Below are 16,483 nucleotides of genomic sequence, written 5' to 3'. Positions count from 1 at the left end.
TGCAAGGAGGGTGCAACTTTCCATGGAAGAGAAGCACGTTAGATCTAGCTTTGTTTTTGTTTGCATTTTTTACGGAATATTTAGTAATTATCATTTATAGATGTTGCCACAGTCTTAATGACAATTATGACAATGTTTACTTTTTAACACTGAAAATGACGATTAAATGACTACCTAAAGCTTATGTTGCAAAATAACTACACTGAAAGCAGATATATTTGTGACTTGAAAACTAGTTACTGCTAGATCAATCTCCTAAAATTCCTCTGAATTATTTAATAAAGTTTGGACTTAATTTTGTTATAAAATAATAACGAGTTATATGAAGATTAATGTATGAATTCTTTTAATTATCTTATTTTTTTCAAAAAAAACAAACAACAAAAAACCAAACTTAGTTCCAGGATCATTTTCAGAAGAATTTTCTAATGGCTACCTCCTAGGAGAACTTCTACACAAATACGGTCTTCAGGATGACTTTAATCAATTTTCACAGAGCAGGTTAGTACATGTGGATAACACGTGTCTTACAGAAATTACACAAAGTATTTATTTTTCAGTTAGGATTTGCTAATACAGAGTTCGAAAGATGTCTAGAAATTATCAAGATTTGATAGATTTATCAGTAAATCAAAAGGTACTTTTATTTGGTGCACAGATTAGCTTCGTATTTCCGGAGAGATTGATCATACTAATTCAAGAAAATTATGCATTATGATTTTAACTATGATAGTAGCAGGTTAAACCAAAAGTTCAACAAGCCCTTCAAGGATGTCTCCAAGATTGGAGATACTGACACTGTCCCCATAAGCAGTGTAGAGCCAGGAATCCAGAGGAGTAGTGTGGTGGTGACCATTACGTCTTCACTAAAATGAAAATGGTAGAGATGCATTTTGAGTGTCTGAGTGAAGCCCTGGTGGAAGATGATATAAGAATTTGTAAGTTTACAAGTAAACTGGTGTAATATCCACAATGAATAAGAACAGAAAAACAGGAAGCTGAAAAATCTTGTGCAGATCTGTGAGCCTTGGTATGTTGATGATGCAGTTCACAGGGTTCCTTGACTTATGTTCCATTTTGGCAAACCTTGGTGCACATGTACATCAAGTGTGCCAGGCTGTACGTCCTCTTCCTGTTTCTTCTGAACTTCTTTTTATGTTCTTTGCACTTGTCATTTGTTCATACCCTTTCCTACCCAAGTCCTACCAACCTGTAGGAGAACAGCTTGAGCACAGCTAACAAAGGCAGCCAACAAACACAGCAGTTTTTGGGCTCTGCTTCTAGGACTTCTAGATCTCTCAGGAATTCCTGGGATCGTTGGAGAACTGGTAACTCTTCGAGGAACTCCAGAGTGGCTGCTGCTGCTGGGAAAGGGTAGCTTCAGGAGGCTTTTACTTCTAGCAAGCTCTAACAGCTTCTAACAAGTTCTGTCAACTCTTCCCTGTAAAAGGGTACTTTGAGCTCTTGTCTCCAGCTGACTTCTGATTAGGGAGGTGCAATTAGTGAAGATGCACTTAGCAGGTGCAAGAAGAGGTTAGAAACTCTGCTGAAACAGTGTATGTGTGCTCAGCAAAGGTGGTAATGCATGACAGGGCATGATCCCCAGTACCCACCGGAGCAACGACTCAGAATGTCAGAGGCCTCAGCTCAGATTGCTCTCCAGAGAAAGGGGGCAATTTTCCATGTCTCAGGCTGTCGGGAATGCCCAGAGTCTTTACTTAGCCTTGGGCAGGGGCAGATGGTGGCTTTGCCTGCAGAGGTGTGTGCACGTGGAGGATCTGTGTCACCAATGAGCTGCTGCTGGGAGGTCAGTAGACTGTTCAGCATCACAGAAGATGAAAAGGACATTGACTGGATGTTCTCTAAGATACTGCACATACAGGAACTGGAACCCGCAGCTGTCCTGAGGGAGAGGCAGGCAAAATCTGTGCTTGTTGGGTTGGGAAAAGGAGATGACTGACAGCTTGTGACTTCTGGCAAGAGAAGGAAGGTTCCTGCTCCACCTGCTGATCCACAGCTGCAGAACAGGTTCATTGCCTTGGTAGCAGACGAGAGGCTGGTGGCTCTCTGAAACAAATCGTCTGAGGTGGCGAAATCTGAACCGCATGGGAGCACCAGGAGGAAAACGTGAGTGATAGTAGTGGGAGACTTTCTCCTGCAGAAGATGGAGGCGCCCATCTACTGACCTCACATTCTAGCCAAGGAGGTTTGCTGCTTGCTGGGGGTCGGGTCCAGGACTGCAGAGGCTCGTCCAGCCCTTGCACTGTTACTCCTGCTGCTTTTCCATGTGCGCACCAAGGATACTGCCAAAGAGACCTGGAGTGTATCAAGACTGGCTCTGGGGGCGGAAAAAGTCAAAGGCATGGGGGCCTAGGTGTTTCTTTTTCTCAGTTCTGCTGGTGAGGTGGAAGGGCTTGATGAGGAGTAGATAGATTCTACAGGTCAACAAGTGGTTGTGCAACTGCTGTCAACAGCAGGGATTTGTCTTTTGCAGTTGTGGGATCCCCTTTGAAGATGGAGGACTGCTAGGAAGAGATGACCAAGTTGGGCAAAAGCATCTTTGCCAACAGGCTGGCAAGCCCAGTGAGGATAGCCTTAAATGAGGAATGAGGGGGGAAGGAGATGATTACTCTCAAACAAGTGAGGAATTGGTGGCCTAGACTGGCAAGCAAGAGGAGGAGGGTGATGTGAATAAGAGGGGCAAAACAGTGCAGAAGGCTGTCTACCCCAAATTAAGGAAGTGCCAAGAAGACAGCATTATGGGAGAAGCTTTCACACTTTTTCTGGTAAATCAACACAGCGAGCTACCTCTCTGAAGTGCCTGTATACTAATGCATGCAGCATGGGGAGCAAACAGGAGAAATTAGAGGCCTGTGTGCAGCTGCAGGACTACGGTATCATTGGAATCACAGAGAGCTAGGGGGATAGCTCACACAACTGGAGTGCTGCCACGGCTGAATATAGGCTTTTTAGGATGGACAGGCTGGGAAAGTGAGGAGGAGGAGTTGCTCTTCGTGTGAGAGAGCAGAGAAGTAGTAGAGAAAATGCACAGAGCTCTGCCTTGGGAGGGATGATGACCAGTTAAGGTCTTACAGGTTAGGATTAGAGGGAAGACCAAGCTGGGTGATGCTGTGGTGACTGTTTGCCACAGATCACTTGAGCAGGAAGAAGCACATAAGGTTTTCTTGAGACAGCTGGAAGAATTCTCATTTTCACAGACCTCGGTCTGAATAGGAAACTTTAACCAAATTGGTATCCACTGGAAAAGAGAAACACTGCCAGGCACAAGCAATCCAAGAGGTTACTGGAGTGCATTGATGATAACTTCCTGAGAAACATGATTGAGGAGCTGAAGGGGGGAGACATTCTAATAAACCTAGTATGTACAAACAAGGGAGGTCAGGCACAGCATAGGCTGCAGTGACCATGAGATGGTGGAGTTCATGATCTTGAGAGGAGTGAACAAGCTAAATAGCAGCATCACAACCCTAGACTTCAGGAGAGCAGACTTTGGCTTGTTCAGGGATCTGCTTGGAAGAATCCTACGTAAAATGGTCCTGGAGAGAAGAGGGGTCCAAGACAGCTGATTGTTTGGGGTTTTTGTAATTATTTTTTTTTCTTCCAAGGATCATCATCTCCAAGAATAATCCATCTCAATGTGAATAAAACTGAACAAAGCCAGCAGGAGGCATGGATGCAAGAATAAGGTGCTACTGACAGAACTCAAACATAAAAACGAAGAATACAAGATGTTGAAGCAGGGTCAGACAACCCAGGAGGAGCACAGAGACACTGTCTGAGTATGCAGGGATGGCTTTAGGAAAGCCAACACCCATTAGGAGTCAAAACTGGGGACACGCAGGGCAATCAGAAGGGCTTTTACAGGTATCTCCATAGCAAAAGGAAGGCTAGAGAAAACATGAGCCTACTGCTGACTGGGGCACAGGACCAAGTGAAAAAAAATCCAGCAGTGCTTACATTGAGGAAAACACTGCTTGTGCTTCCGAATTTTTTAGCATTCTTCCCAGGGCTCTGACATCTATTTTGATTGAGCTCAGACTTTTTCTTGTGACATCATTTGTACCCATGTGAAAGAGCAGGAATGGGTAGTAGTCTGAAGGTTGTACTAGGTTCTTCAGTCTTGTGGTGGCATCCCTAATTCAGGCTCCAGGGAGGCAGAAACTTCCCTGAAAAGAGGGTCCAGTCTGCAAACTGGTGCTTCCATTCTGCACAGGAGGGAATCACAAATGACGAGAACTCACTGTTGTTTCTTCTTGGTGATGGTCTTAAAGCAGGTTTTGTTGTGAGGGGTTGGTCTCTCTGACCTTGGCAAGACTGTTTGCACAGGTTCCTCCTCTATCTCATTATGCATTTCATCCACCATACCCAGGGCCTCGTACCTATTCTGTAAGGCTATCTTAGAGGGTAAAGAGGGGTTTCTCTTACTGCTCCATGCTGTAACCTTCTTCCCAGCCCTCCTTATCCCTTGTGATGCTGCCTTCCTCCTGGCCCAAAACAGATCCAGGATCTGCCTCCGTAGTGGCCACGCTGAGTTGGCTTCCATGCATCATAGATGGCACAGTATGGCTCCATTGATCAATTTCCCGCTCAGGCTCTGGAATATTCCTCAGTCTGCCATGCAAAAGGCTGAGGTACTTAATGCATTCTCTGTCTTGGTCTACTCTACTGGTAAAAATCACACTCAGAAATCTCAAGCCCCTGAGACTAGCAGGAAAGTCTGCAGCAAGAAAGATGTACCCTTGGTGGAGGAGGATCAGCTTAAGGAACATTTAAATAAACCACAAATACACAAGTCCATGGGACCTGATGGCATATACCCACACATGCTGAGGGATCTGGCCAAGGTCATTGCTAGGCCACTCTCAATAATCTTTAAAATGTCCTGGTGACTGGGGGAGATTCCTAGGACTAGAAGAATGCAACTGCCACCCTTCTTTTCAAGGAAAGCAAGAAGGGGGACTTGGGGATGTACAAGCCAGTCAGCTTCACCTCAGTCTCTAGGATCCGATGGAGCAAATAAGCATGGAAACCATTTCCAAGTATGTTAAGGACAAGAAGATGAGTGGGAGTTGTCAGCATGGCTTTACGAAGGGGAAATGGTGCACGACTAACCTGACAACCCTCTACAATGAGGGGGCAGGCTCAGTGGTTGAGAGAAGATCACCATGTGCTGTTTACGTTGACTTTTGACGCTGTCTTCCTTAACATTCTCGTGGACAAACGGATGAAGTAGGGACTAGGTGAGTGGACAGTGAGGTGGACTGACAACTGGCTGAACTGCCAGGCTCAAGGGGTTGTGATCAGCAGTGTGAAGTGCAGCTGACAGTCAGTGATTAGTGGCGTAGCCCAAGCGCTGATTCTGAGACCAATACTGCTTAACATCTTCATTAACGACCTGGCTGATGGGACAGAGTGCACCCTCAGCAAGTTTGCAGATGATACAAAACTGGAAGGAGTGGTTGGTACACCAGATGGTTGTGCTGCCCTTCAGAGGAACCTTGATGGGCTGGAGAAGAGGGCTGGGAGGAATCTCATGAAGTTCAGCAAAGGGAAAGGCTTCTGGTGAGGAAAACCCCATGCCTTCAGTACCAGCTGGGGGCCAACTGTCCTGAAAGCAGCTTTGCAGAGAAGGGCCTGGAGGCCCTGGGGGAGAACAAGTTGACCATGAGCCAGCGATGTGCCCTTGCAGCAAAGAAGGCCAACAGCATCCTGGACCACATTAAGAAGATATGGTACAGGTGAGACCACATCTGGAGTGCAGTTTGGGACTCCCCAGTGCAAGAAAGACATGGATGTATTGGAGCAGGTCGAGAGAAAGGCTCAGACGATTACTAAGGTCTGGGAGTATCTGGCATATGAGAGGGAGGAGGAATGTATGTGGTCTTCTTTACCACAGTAATCCACGACTTTGTAAAGATAATTTGATACTTTCACTTTTCTTCTTTATTTTCTTTTCTAATAATTGCTGACACTGATCTTTTGAGAACTATTGAGAATTGAGGCAATGTTTTCTCTATTCCAAGCTATTTCTGCTGCACATTAAATTGCTTATTACTGTGTAATAGTCATCATATGGTCCTGGAATCCTGCAAGAACCTGTACCTGCCTAATCTTACTTAATATATAGTAATACTTCTAAAATTTGGAGTGTGCTGTTAAGGAAAAGCATATTATTCATGAATTATTTGGTAAGCTGGCATCACTTTAATATGTTTTAGCTCAGCCCAAGGCAAGATCATACCTGTTGGGGTGGTGGTGGGAGAAATGTAGATTCCTTCTTTAGGGTGGGCAACTGTAATTTAGAAGGCACTAACAGAAAAGAATGTGGGGTCATTGCAACTAACTAGTCAGCATCTGCTTAACTATATTAGCTGCTTATGTTGCACAGTTATTGGACATATAAGCAAGGGAATAATAATTGAGAAAGTGATACTACTTTTTTAAAAGGAATACTACTGGAAAACTTTTTCCAGTTTGGCTGTCCATATTTGAAAAATAAAATATTGTCGTTTTCCCTGAACTCTTACAATGATCTCAAAATAAGGTTTACAACATTTTTGTATTATGAGGCAAGGTTAAGAAATTCCATCTGGTCTGATTACAGAACAAAAAGTGAAGAGGTAATATCACCACAGCTTCTCAATGCATGTGAGGTGATTTCTGACAATAGGGCTTACCTTAACCTTGACTCTATGGCAGAAAAATGTTCAATAGTTTTAAGCTGCAGTTATATATAATTGTGAAAGAAATAAGGCATGGACTACTATAGTGAGAAAAATGAGCTCCTGGATGGTTTCATCTAGGAATAAGGTGAATACTGTGTTACCAGAAGGTCTTAAGTTAAAATTGGACATTTTTGTACAATTATGCTGTAGCTCGGCTGATCTTACAAGCTTGTTGTATAAAAAGCATGATGTTCTGACTCAGGTTGAAGTTATGGATTTGTGGGATGAAATTTGATGTGTTAATCGTGATACAGTGATAATTTGTTGTTATTGGGTTTTGGCCTGTATATCTATTGATTTTGAGTGCTTCCACAGAAGAATCTACATATCAAGAGAAACATTAATCTGCAATCCGCTATTTCAGTTTTGAATGTAAATTGCTCATTGAGACCATAAACTTTGTTTTCAACACTGCTCCAACCCACGTGTCCATTTCTTTTTATTGGAGAAGAAATATGACAGTGTTCCAAGGGTTAATAGATTATATACATGTTTTTAATAATTTCCTATATTTTGGCTAGTTAGAGCTCAAGTGGATTGATACAGTCAATACAGAAACCTCATTCTAACTCTTTGTACTTTTTGTGGATGGTATACAATTAGTTGCAATTGGGGGTAAGATTTTGCTGTCAGATGCACTTTGTGTGTGCGTGTATCAAGATTTAAATAGCGCAATGTGTTCTCTATTTTTTCGAAAAGTTATGCCTGATAGACCAATGCAGTTACATGTACTGCAGTATAAAACCTAAGCTGAAGTATGAATCACATTACTTTAAGGAAGGCCTCTGTGTTTTTTTTTCCCCTCCTATCTTAGTCTTGACCATGCTTATTGCAGCAAGTTGGAATTGAAAATAAGTTTATCTTCTGATTTTTTTGTTGTTGTTTTTAATCATATAGGGTTGCAAATGCAAAACTTAATAATTTTTCTCGCTTGGAGCCTACACTGCACCTCCTTGGTGTGCAGTTTAATGAGAATGTGGCCCAAGACATCATAACAGGACAGCATGGGGCTGCAACAAAGCTTTTATATGAATTGTATATTGCTTTAGAAAAAAAGAGAAAGGCAAAGCTCACTGGAGTAGCCATGGAAGCAATGAGACCTGCAGCAACTGCAAAGCTTAAGTCTATTGAAAGTGGTTTGTATCGAGAGGTAACTATGCCTATTTTGTATAACTATATAGGAAACAAAGTAACATATTTACATGTACCCCTCAAGCATGTTGCATGCTTCCTCTCCCCACTTTTAAAATCTCCTATTCAAAACCCAATACTTACATGGAAAAGAAGCAGTCCTTTGCTATGTCTTATACATAGCCAGTGAGATTTCATGTAACATGAAACCGTTACATTTTCACAGTTACATGTGACTCATGAGGGTATTGATCATCAGTGTTTTGTGTTCCTTTGTTTTGGCTCATTCTGTGTTACCCACTTTTTTTAAGCTTGCTCCAGACTTAAAATACGTATAGCAACAAAGGCTAGCCGTTGTTCAGCAGCTGCTGTTTTACTGATCTGATCAGTACAGATTGCAGACTGCATGGCAGTCTAGGTATCAACTTAGACTAGTTTCCCCTCCAGAAAACCTAATAACTGTGTTGAGCTTCGTGCCACAGTGGTTTGGTTCCTTCTATTGCAGATCTCTCCATATATTTATGCTACACTCCCACCTGCAATAACCGTATGCTAAGTAATACGAAGAGGAAAAAACAAAGAGGAAGTCACTATAATGTAGTAGATTCTATTAAGGACATTCTTCTTGTCTTCAATAGTAATGTTCAGCATGTGCAGACCATAATTTGTTATCACGATGAGCAATCTTTAAGAAGCTATATATTGTGAATCAAATTCAGCTGGGTGAAATTTCACATTTTTTTCTGACACACTTCCTGAAAAATAGTGTACAAGCAGAAAGTTTACCAACAAGTGCAAGGATAGTACCAAACAGTCAAAACATCCCTTCGCCTATAGAGGGATAGCTTAAAGAAGATAAAGCAACTGAAAGTAGGTCCTGTCAATAGATATGTTCAGGATGGAATTTGAATTGTAGAATAGTCGAGGTTGGAAGGGGCCTCTGGAGGTCACTTAATCCACCCCACCCTGCTCTAAGCAAAATCAACTAGAGCAGGTTGCTCAGGACCTTGTTCAATTGGGTTTTGAATATCTCCAAAGATGAGACTTCACAGCCTGTCTGGGCAAATTGTTTATCACCCTCTCAGTAATTTTTTTTTTTCTTATGTTTAAGTTGAATTTTCTGTATTTCAGTTTGAATAGAATAGAATAGAATAATTCCAGTTGGAAGGGACCTACAATGGTCATCTACTCCAACTGCCTGACCAGTTCAGGGCTGACCAAAAGTTAAAGCATGTTGTTAAGGGTATTATCCAGATGCCCTTTAAACACTGACAGGCTTGGGGCATCGACCACCTCTCTAGGAAGCCTGTTCCAGGGTTTGACCACCCTCTTGGTAAAGAAATGCTTCCGAATGTCCAGTCTAAACCTGCCCTGGGGCAGCTTTGAGCCATTCCCATGTGTCCTGTCACTGGATACCAAAGAGAAGAGCTCAGCACCTCCCTCTGCCCTTCCCCTCCTCAGGAACCTGCAGAGAGCAATGAGATTGCCCCTCAGCCTCCTTCTCTCCAAACTAGACAAAGTTTGCCATTGTTCAAGTTCAAATCTGCATGTTCTTTTCAATGGAGCTAGTCCTGTTTTTCTGAAAAGTATTCGACCATGTTTAGATGTTATTCTGTGTACATTAACACAGGGAAACACAGTTTGAAATTGCTATTGCAAAATTATCATATTTAAATGTTTCTTCTGTTTCTGACTCTAAATTGCTTGATGTTTAATTATAGCGTTTGAAAACTTTAACACCACGTGAGACTGATTTGCAACTACAGCAGATTTCAGAGCGTTTTGAAGTAAAATCTAAGGCAATAGAAGATAAATTAGCTCATATACATGTTGCAGAACAACAGAAAGTTCAGAAGCTCCGAGAGGAACAAAAAGCCCAAGACACTGAAAAGGTGACTACTTGGTTTTTATAGCCTTCTGAAAAAGTATTTTCTTCAGATCATGTACATAATGAGTTAGTTAAAGTCAGTGCGAATGCCTGTTAATTCTGTGCTACACAGTCATGTTTATACAAAAACAAAGAAAAGGAGTATGCATGGCAATCATTAACATGTAGATATAAAACCGATAGACTGTTATAAGACCCTTAAAAACATTAATATTTAAAAATCACTTAATGTTAAATTGAGAGTATTTGCATATTGTCATGCATGGAAAATATTTATAGATTTGAAGACAAAGTCTAGATTTCACAACTGTATGTGTTTAAGGTGTCCTTGTAAAAGAGGTTTGTGACACTCTTCATTTGTGTAGAAAAGATGAAGCATTGTTCAAAAGCAGGAAAAAGACACGGGGAAGGAAACCTATAGTGGGTATGGCCTCAGAACATCTTGTAGCTCTGTATAGCTGTTCTGATAAAGTAAAAAAGAGGAACTAATTTCTTAAGATATGGGAACTCTCATCCAAAGTACAGCCTGCAGTTTATATAGAGGAACTGGCCAGCTATCCAAGGGGTGTTAAACAACAATGAAAATGAAGTTGGCTCATTTGAGATTCATTTTATATGGCTAATTAAAGGGAGAGAGTCTTGCTGTGGTTATTTAGCTGTTCTATTGCCACTGCATGAAGAAGAATGAAAAAAAAATGTCCCTTCATGTATCTAGAAAAGAAAATACAAGCAATATTCAAAATAAAATTTTAAAAGAAAATGTATTAATATCTTATTTGATATATTACATATTTATTCTTTAACTATCTGTGACTCTGTACAAAATTTTTTTTTCCGCTTAATTCCACCTTTAGCTGCATGTATCTGTAGTGCACTTTTAACTAATGTAATTTAAATGTTTGTTGCTTCTTGATCATTGTTCAGCAGTAATATTACCTAATGGTATTCTCAGTTTCTGTACCAGGAAACTGGTATTCTTAGTTTCTGTGCTGAATTCTGACCTGAAACAGGTACCATACTAGAGCTAGAATTTAATACAAGCCTTTCAATGTCTATTAGGCACCGAGCACAGACTGTTTTTCTTTACAGATGTGCTTCTATTGCACCACGTTATTTGTTAATGCAGACGTAGCATATATAGATGTACCATTTTCTGATAATGGTACTTAAAAAATGTATCTTTGTCCTCCAACATTGAGAACTTATACTAGCATACTGCTAAGCTGTCGAATTATTCAAAATGTAGAATGATACTTCAATTTAAAATGTATTTTACAACATCTACTTCTTGATATAAAAACGGGGATTTATGAGTATAGTGGCTGAGAATATTCTTAAGACAAGATTTAACTGTGGACAAAAGGTAAAGAATTTTTTGCTTTCATGGCATTTTAGTGATTCACTATTAAAAAAAAAAAAAAAAGTTATTTGCTCAAGCCTGGAGCCTGATAAGCTCTTCTACTTTCTTCCTGGAAGATTTTTTTCTTTATGTCTTAACTACGTTTACTTCATGGATATATAGGTAGTATATTAGGGCCATATGGTGTATTTTGTTTCAACTCAAGTATCTGAACTCAAGATGTTGAATATTCAGCATCGCATAGGAAGAAGGAGACAAAATGAAATAATGGCCAGGATTCAAGCAGCCATTATACAGATTCCAAAGCCACCACCAAGCCACACCATAAAAGCTATTGAAGCCAAAAAATTCTTAAAGAAGAAAAGAGAAGCAGAGGTAACTATCAGATATGTTCTTTTAATGTTAATTATATGAATTTGCAAAACATATGATTTCTGTGAACATTTACAGTTACAAATACTGTACTTGCACCATCCCAAAGCTGCTGATATAACTGTTAAAATGATCTAGTAGACTCAACCAGTGAAAATTGGGCTAAATATTAATATGACTATGATTCTGCATTTGTTACTTAATAAAAATTTGTTCTGATGTAAGAGAAAGTTCTTATTAAATAAATACCATAGGTAGGTACTAATTTAATTGCTGACAGTATTTTAGCTTCTAGTCTACTGAGTAGAATATGTGAAATAAAAGTATTGATGTTTCCTTCTCATTTGTGCATGATGAAGTTTTGCACCATAATTTATGAACTCTTGTGTAACACACTGTAAAACAGTCTGCTCCATCAAAAATGTTAGTAACAGCTGAAATTGACAATAGCCTTATAACAAATCAAGAAATGATGGCAATACAGCAATAGAAAAAGACGTATTATCTAGTGCTGAAGAGTACTTGGATTGCAATCTTACAGTTCATGGACTGTATTGTCATCAGGAGTGCAAATATTACGATTTTACAACTGCGTAACCACAACAGATGGATTTACATGTAGAGTGCAGGAACATAGTTGCTTGAGTAACTATCAGGGATAAATTCAAGCTACTAAATCTAAAGCAGATCATAGCCCAGAATATCTTGTTTCAAATCCCTGAATGGTGGGAATTACACAAACTGCTAGAGTCCTATGTAAAATCAGAATTACCCTGCAGAATGAACAGCTGCAAAATCTTAGGATTTTCTGGCTGGTGGACATAGGTATAGCTAGGAAAAGGGGAGGGGGGAAGGAAATGAAAGGTGGAAGAAGGAAATAGTCTTGCCTTTTTTCTTGATCTAGATGATGCTTAAAGGACCTTGAGTGTAAACATTTCTGTTGTACTAACATTACATAAAAATAATTCCCTAATACTTAGCCTGTTGAAGCTTCCTTATGATGCTTTGTGAAGAGAAAAGAAATATTAAATTTTGTGTTATTTCTTCAGGACACATACAAGGAGATTAAAAAGTTTGAGAAGTCTATGACAGGAAATGCCTCTGCAGTACAGAGCCAAGTCACTGACAGGTAATATTTGGATATTAGGTAGTTAAGATTAGACAGGACCCTACGTCAGGTGCCTGCTATCTATGTAGACAGCTAATTGAGGAAAATGTAATGGCTTCTTTAGTTTAAACTGTGATTGTGCTTTGAGTGATTGTCCCCCTAGCACTGCAAACATTCCAGCTCCAGCACTGTTACAGTGCTTTTACCTTACCTTTAGTTGTAGTAGGGATGGCTCAAGCTTCCTTCTCTCCTTTTTGCCACATATGCAGCAATAGAGTGCATCTCTTCTCTGTTCATTTCAGTCATTGAGTCTGTAAGATCAGTTAGACTTGCACAGAGATGAGAATGGTTATGGATGTACATGCATGGTAACACATTTCAAAGAAAATAGAGAGAGGTAACCTTTCTCGTTAGACTTATCTAGATGTTGATTTATTTGTGAATAATTTTAAGTAATAGTCATTCTGTCACCTTTATTGATATGTATACCATACTTAGAAGAGGTGGCACTCATGCACACTGCTGTGGATACTTCTGTGTGTAAACAACCTCTGATTAATAACTCTGCAAAACTGCACTCAGAGTGTATGGATATATTGAAGAGCAGCCCATCTTTCTTTAATATTCTGTGAGCCATCCTAATTTCCTGTTTCTGCAGAACTTGGCTTCATATTAGCGAATGAACTAATTGCCAGTTGGCTCAAGTCAGTGCTGGAGCCATCCTCTGGACTTAGTGGTCATTGTGGGGCATAAGAGCATCAAGAAGTAGGCACAGTGCCCACAAAGAGTGCTGTTGTGCATTTGTCAGACTTGCCCATAACTCTACAGGGATCTGTATGAAAACACCTCTAAGAACCATAATTCCTATAAAGTCAGAGATCTTTTTCTTTTTAATCTTTTCAATCAGCGATATACAAGAATCATTGCAAACACAGAAGTTGCAAGAAACAACTCTAGAAACTACAGCACAGACAGCAACTGAGCTGTTAAATATTTATTCAGATGATGAATATATAAGGAAAATTCAAAAACGTTTGGAGGAAGATACATTTGCTAGAGAACAACGAGAAAAGAGACGACGAAAAATGCTAATGGAACAGTTAATAGCACATGAAGCTGAAGAGGTGAGAAAATGTATGCTGAAGTATATAACCCATGCAAAATTAGTAATCTAAAAATTTGCTTACAAATATAAAAGAACAGTATTTTTGGAGGGTTGAATAAAATTTGGAGGGGATAAAGGGAGGTATATACACTTCTCTCTGAAAATAACTTTTATGTCACCCATTGACTTTCCTTGAAAAATACGGAAGGTTGTCCATTCTTTCTCACCACCTTTATGTCATACTTCATCCTTATAAATCATAAATGATCAAATGAAGGCAGCAGAGCTAAGATTACTAAAAATCAGTTGAAGACCTGCCTTCTATTTCTCCCTCCCCCAAAGCTGAACTTTAAGTTATCAAAATGTATACTGGTTCTGAAGAAGATACTTTTTAAAAAACAACAAACATGGCATTCCTTAGTTGAAAACCTGTATTTACAAATGTGTCATGTAAAGTTTTTGATCTGGACTGGATGAATTCTGAAATAGTTGTGCTGGGTGATATGAACACTTATTTTGCAGATCAGAGCTTTGATTTTTGATGTGTTATGGAATAGAAGATGTGTCTCTGGGGTATGTCTGTGTTGTGTCTAAAAGTGGTTGTTGCAGGTTGCTGCGTTTGAATCCTGTCCCGTAAAGCACAAGGCTTTTCAGATTCCTCCTCAGACATTCCTCATTCAAAAAGCAGCTCTTAGATTACTGATTTCACAGATTCTCTTTCATAATGATTGTATCAAAACAGAACCTTGTAAGTTAATGGGTTTCTGTGATTTCTAGTTATCTTTTTTCTTTGTATTGCACTGTGAGTCCTTAGCTTAGATCACATGTATTGAACCCAGTATAGCCCAGCATGTCTCCAGTGCTGTTGCATAATAATAACACTTCAGATGTGTGGCATCTATGAAAAGGAAAAGTACAAAATCATAAATATATATATATATGTATATATATATATATAGAGAGAGAGAGCATTGTCATGTCATGTCTGGAGATGTTTTTGGAGTTGTTAAGAAAAAATTCAATTTGTTGGGGTAGGCATCTAGAAATTAGGTGACTTCTCAATATCTATCCCAGACCTATATTCTATGAAAAACACATTTAGTTGCTTAGACCAAGAGTCCATCTATCCATGTATCCTGTCTCTGAGCTCTCATTCACAGCGATTCTATATCATGTTCTTGTTGATATGTGTAGGCCATGAAGAAGTTTTGCAACCCAGTTGTCTGAAATCACTGTAGTCCCAAAACTTGCTCTTTACCTGCTATCAGCTGTTGCAGCCCCAGCACAACCCCAGCAGCCTGGACTAGTGGTTCCAATAGCCATGGCTATCAGCTGATGGCCATGTTGCCAGCAGCAATCACTGGGGCATTTGGTGAAACAGCAGCTCTAAGCCAGCAAAGCCAGCCAGTGCTGTTGAGGATGTCAGACAGCTGGTACAAGCCTTGTCAGTTTGAGATGGAGGAAGTGTTACAATGTGCTGCCAATGAGACTGGCTCCAGTGAGGCTCCAAAGCAAGGCAAAAATAACAATAGTATTCCTAACTTCCCAGGAAGAAAAATCAGCGTTGATATAGGAACAATAGAAGTCACAGACTGCAGGAACTGGAAGGAAAGACAAGTGAGCAGTTGACTGGAACAGTAGTCTGACCAGATCAGAGAATCTATTTAGTGGTAATTTGGTTCTAAATTAGCAGAAGAAGAGGTGTCTGGTTGGAACTCTGTGAGATTTCAGAAATTAGATGTTGCTTGACTTAAGAGAATTGTGAAGCAAACTGAGATATTTTATTTAATAAATAAATAAATATACAAAGTATATTTATACAAAATATAAATATACAAAGTATATACAAAGTTGAAAATTACTTTCTCCCTCCATTAGACATTGTACCAGGAAGGATTTGCAGACTGAAATTGTAGCTTTCTTGTAGACATTAGGGTCAGATTTTTACCTATGCTGCATAAAACTTGAACACAGGTCAGGAGATCATTTAGAGTCAAATGAATTTCATCCCTTCAGAGTGCTTTAGTGTGTTTCATGTCCACATGTAAAAACCTCTACTGAAAGAATCTTGTTCAAATTTTTGAGTTTTGGCACCCTACAAGTTGGAGCCTGGAAGAAAAAATGCTTTACAATTACTTAACACTCCTCTATGTGGAGCACAGGAGTTGAAAGTGTTTGACAGTAACATGGCTTCATCCCAATGGAATCTTTGGTCTCCACCATTTCAACAAAGTATTTGTTCTAAGTACCATTATTTTTAAATGGTCTGTTCAGATTTTATCTCTCTGAATTTAAAAGTTATCAGGAAGAAGTTACCATCAGCAACTAACTGAGAAGATGGAAATGGGAGGGGAAATTAATTGTTACTAGATTATTGCTTGTCAACTGAATAGATTTATGTATGCTAAGCTATAAGTTTTGGTCATAACTTTTATGACTCCACAACAGAACAGAATTGTTTCATTTGTATGTAAATTAAACAAGGAAATAGAAAAATAGAAAAATGTGATATAGTAATTATGTATGAACAACATGAAACATAAACACATTAAGGTTTGGCCACCGGATGCCACTGTTGTCTCAAATAGGTAAATGGAAAAAAAGTGTGTATTATGCTTTCTCAGTAGTAATTTTTCAAATTATTACTAAGATGTCCCATTTACCATATTTATGATTTCTTCAGACACTTCAGAGTCCTCAGTGAAGAAGTTGATGTAAAATATTAGGTCAAAAAATTGTACTACCATTTTTATTTTGTCTCCTAGTATGCCCA

General features: G+C 39.5%; 1 protein-coding gene across 1 annotated transcript in view; it reads left to right on the top strand.

The window, feature by feature from the left end:
* Positions 1-16,483, top strand: part of SPEF2 (sperm flagellar and cilia associated 2) — an 85,704-nt gene that overhangs the window by 480 nt on the left and 68,741 nt on the right. Inside the window, exons 2-7 of the mRNA XM_087773302.1 lie at positions 399-501; positions 7,644-7,896; positions 9,599-9,769; positions 11,360-11,500; positions 12,547-12,626; positions 13,513-13,729. Coding sequence (XP_087629428.1) covers positions 399-501; positions 7,644-7,896; positions 9,599-9,769; positions 11,360-11,500; positions 12,547-12,626; positions 13,513-13,729 — 965 coding nt within the window. The remainder of the gene's footprint in view (positions 1-398; positions 502-7,643; positions 7,897-9,598; positions 9,770-11,359; positions 11,501-12,546; positions 12,627-13,512; positions 13,730-16,483) is intronic.

This window comes from Nipponia nippon, unplaced genomic scaffold, assembly GCF_047370975.1.
Source record: "Nipponia nippon isolate SJK-2023a ecotype South Korea unplaced genomic scaffold, ASM4737097v1 scaffold_39, whole genome shotgun sequence".
In the NCBI taxonomy this organism is placed as follows: Eukaryota; Metazoa; Chordata; class Aves; order Pelecaniformes; family Threskiornithidae; genus Nipponia; species Nipponia nippon.
This window is presented reverse-complemented; position numbering and strand designations above follow the sequence as displayed.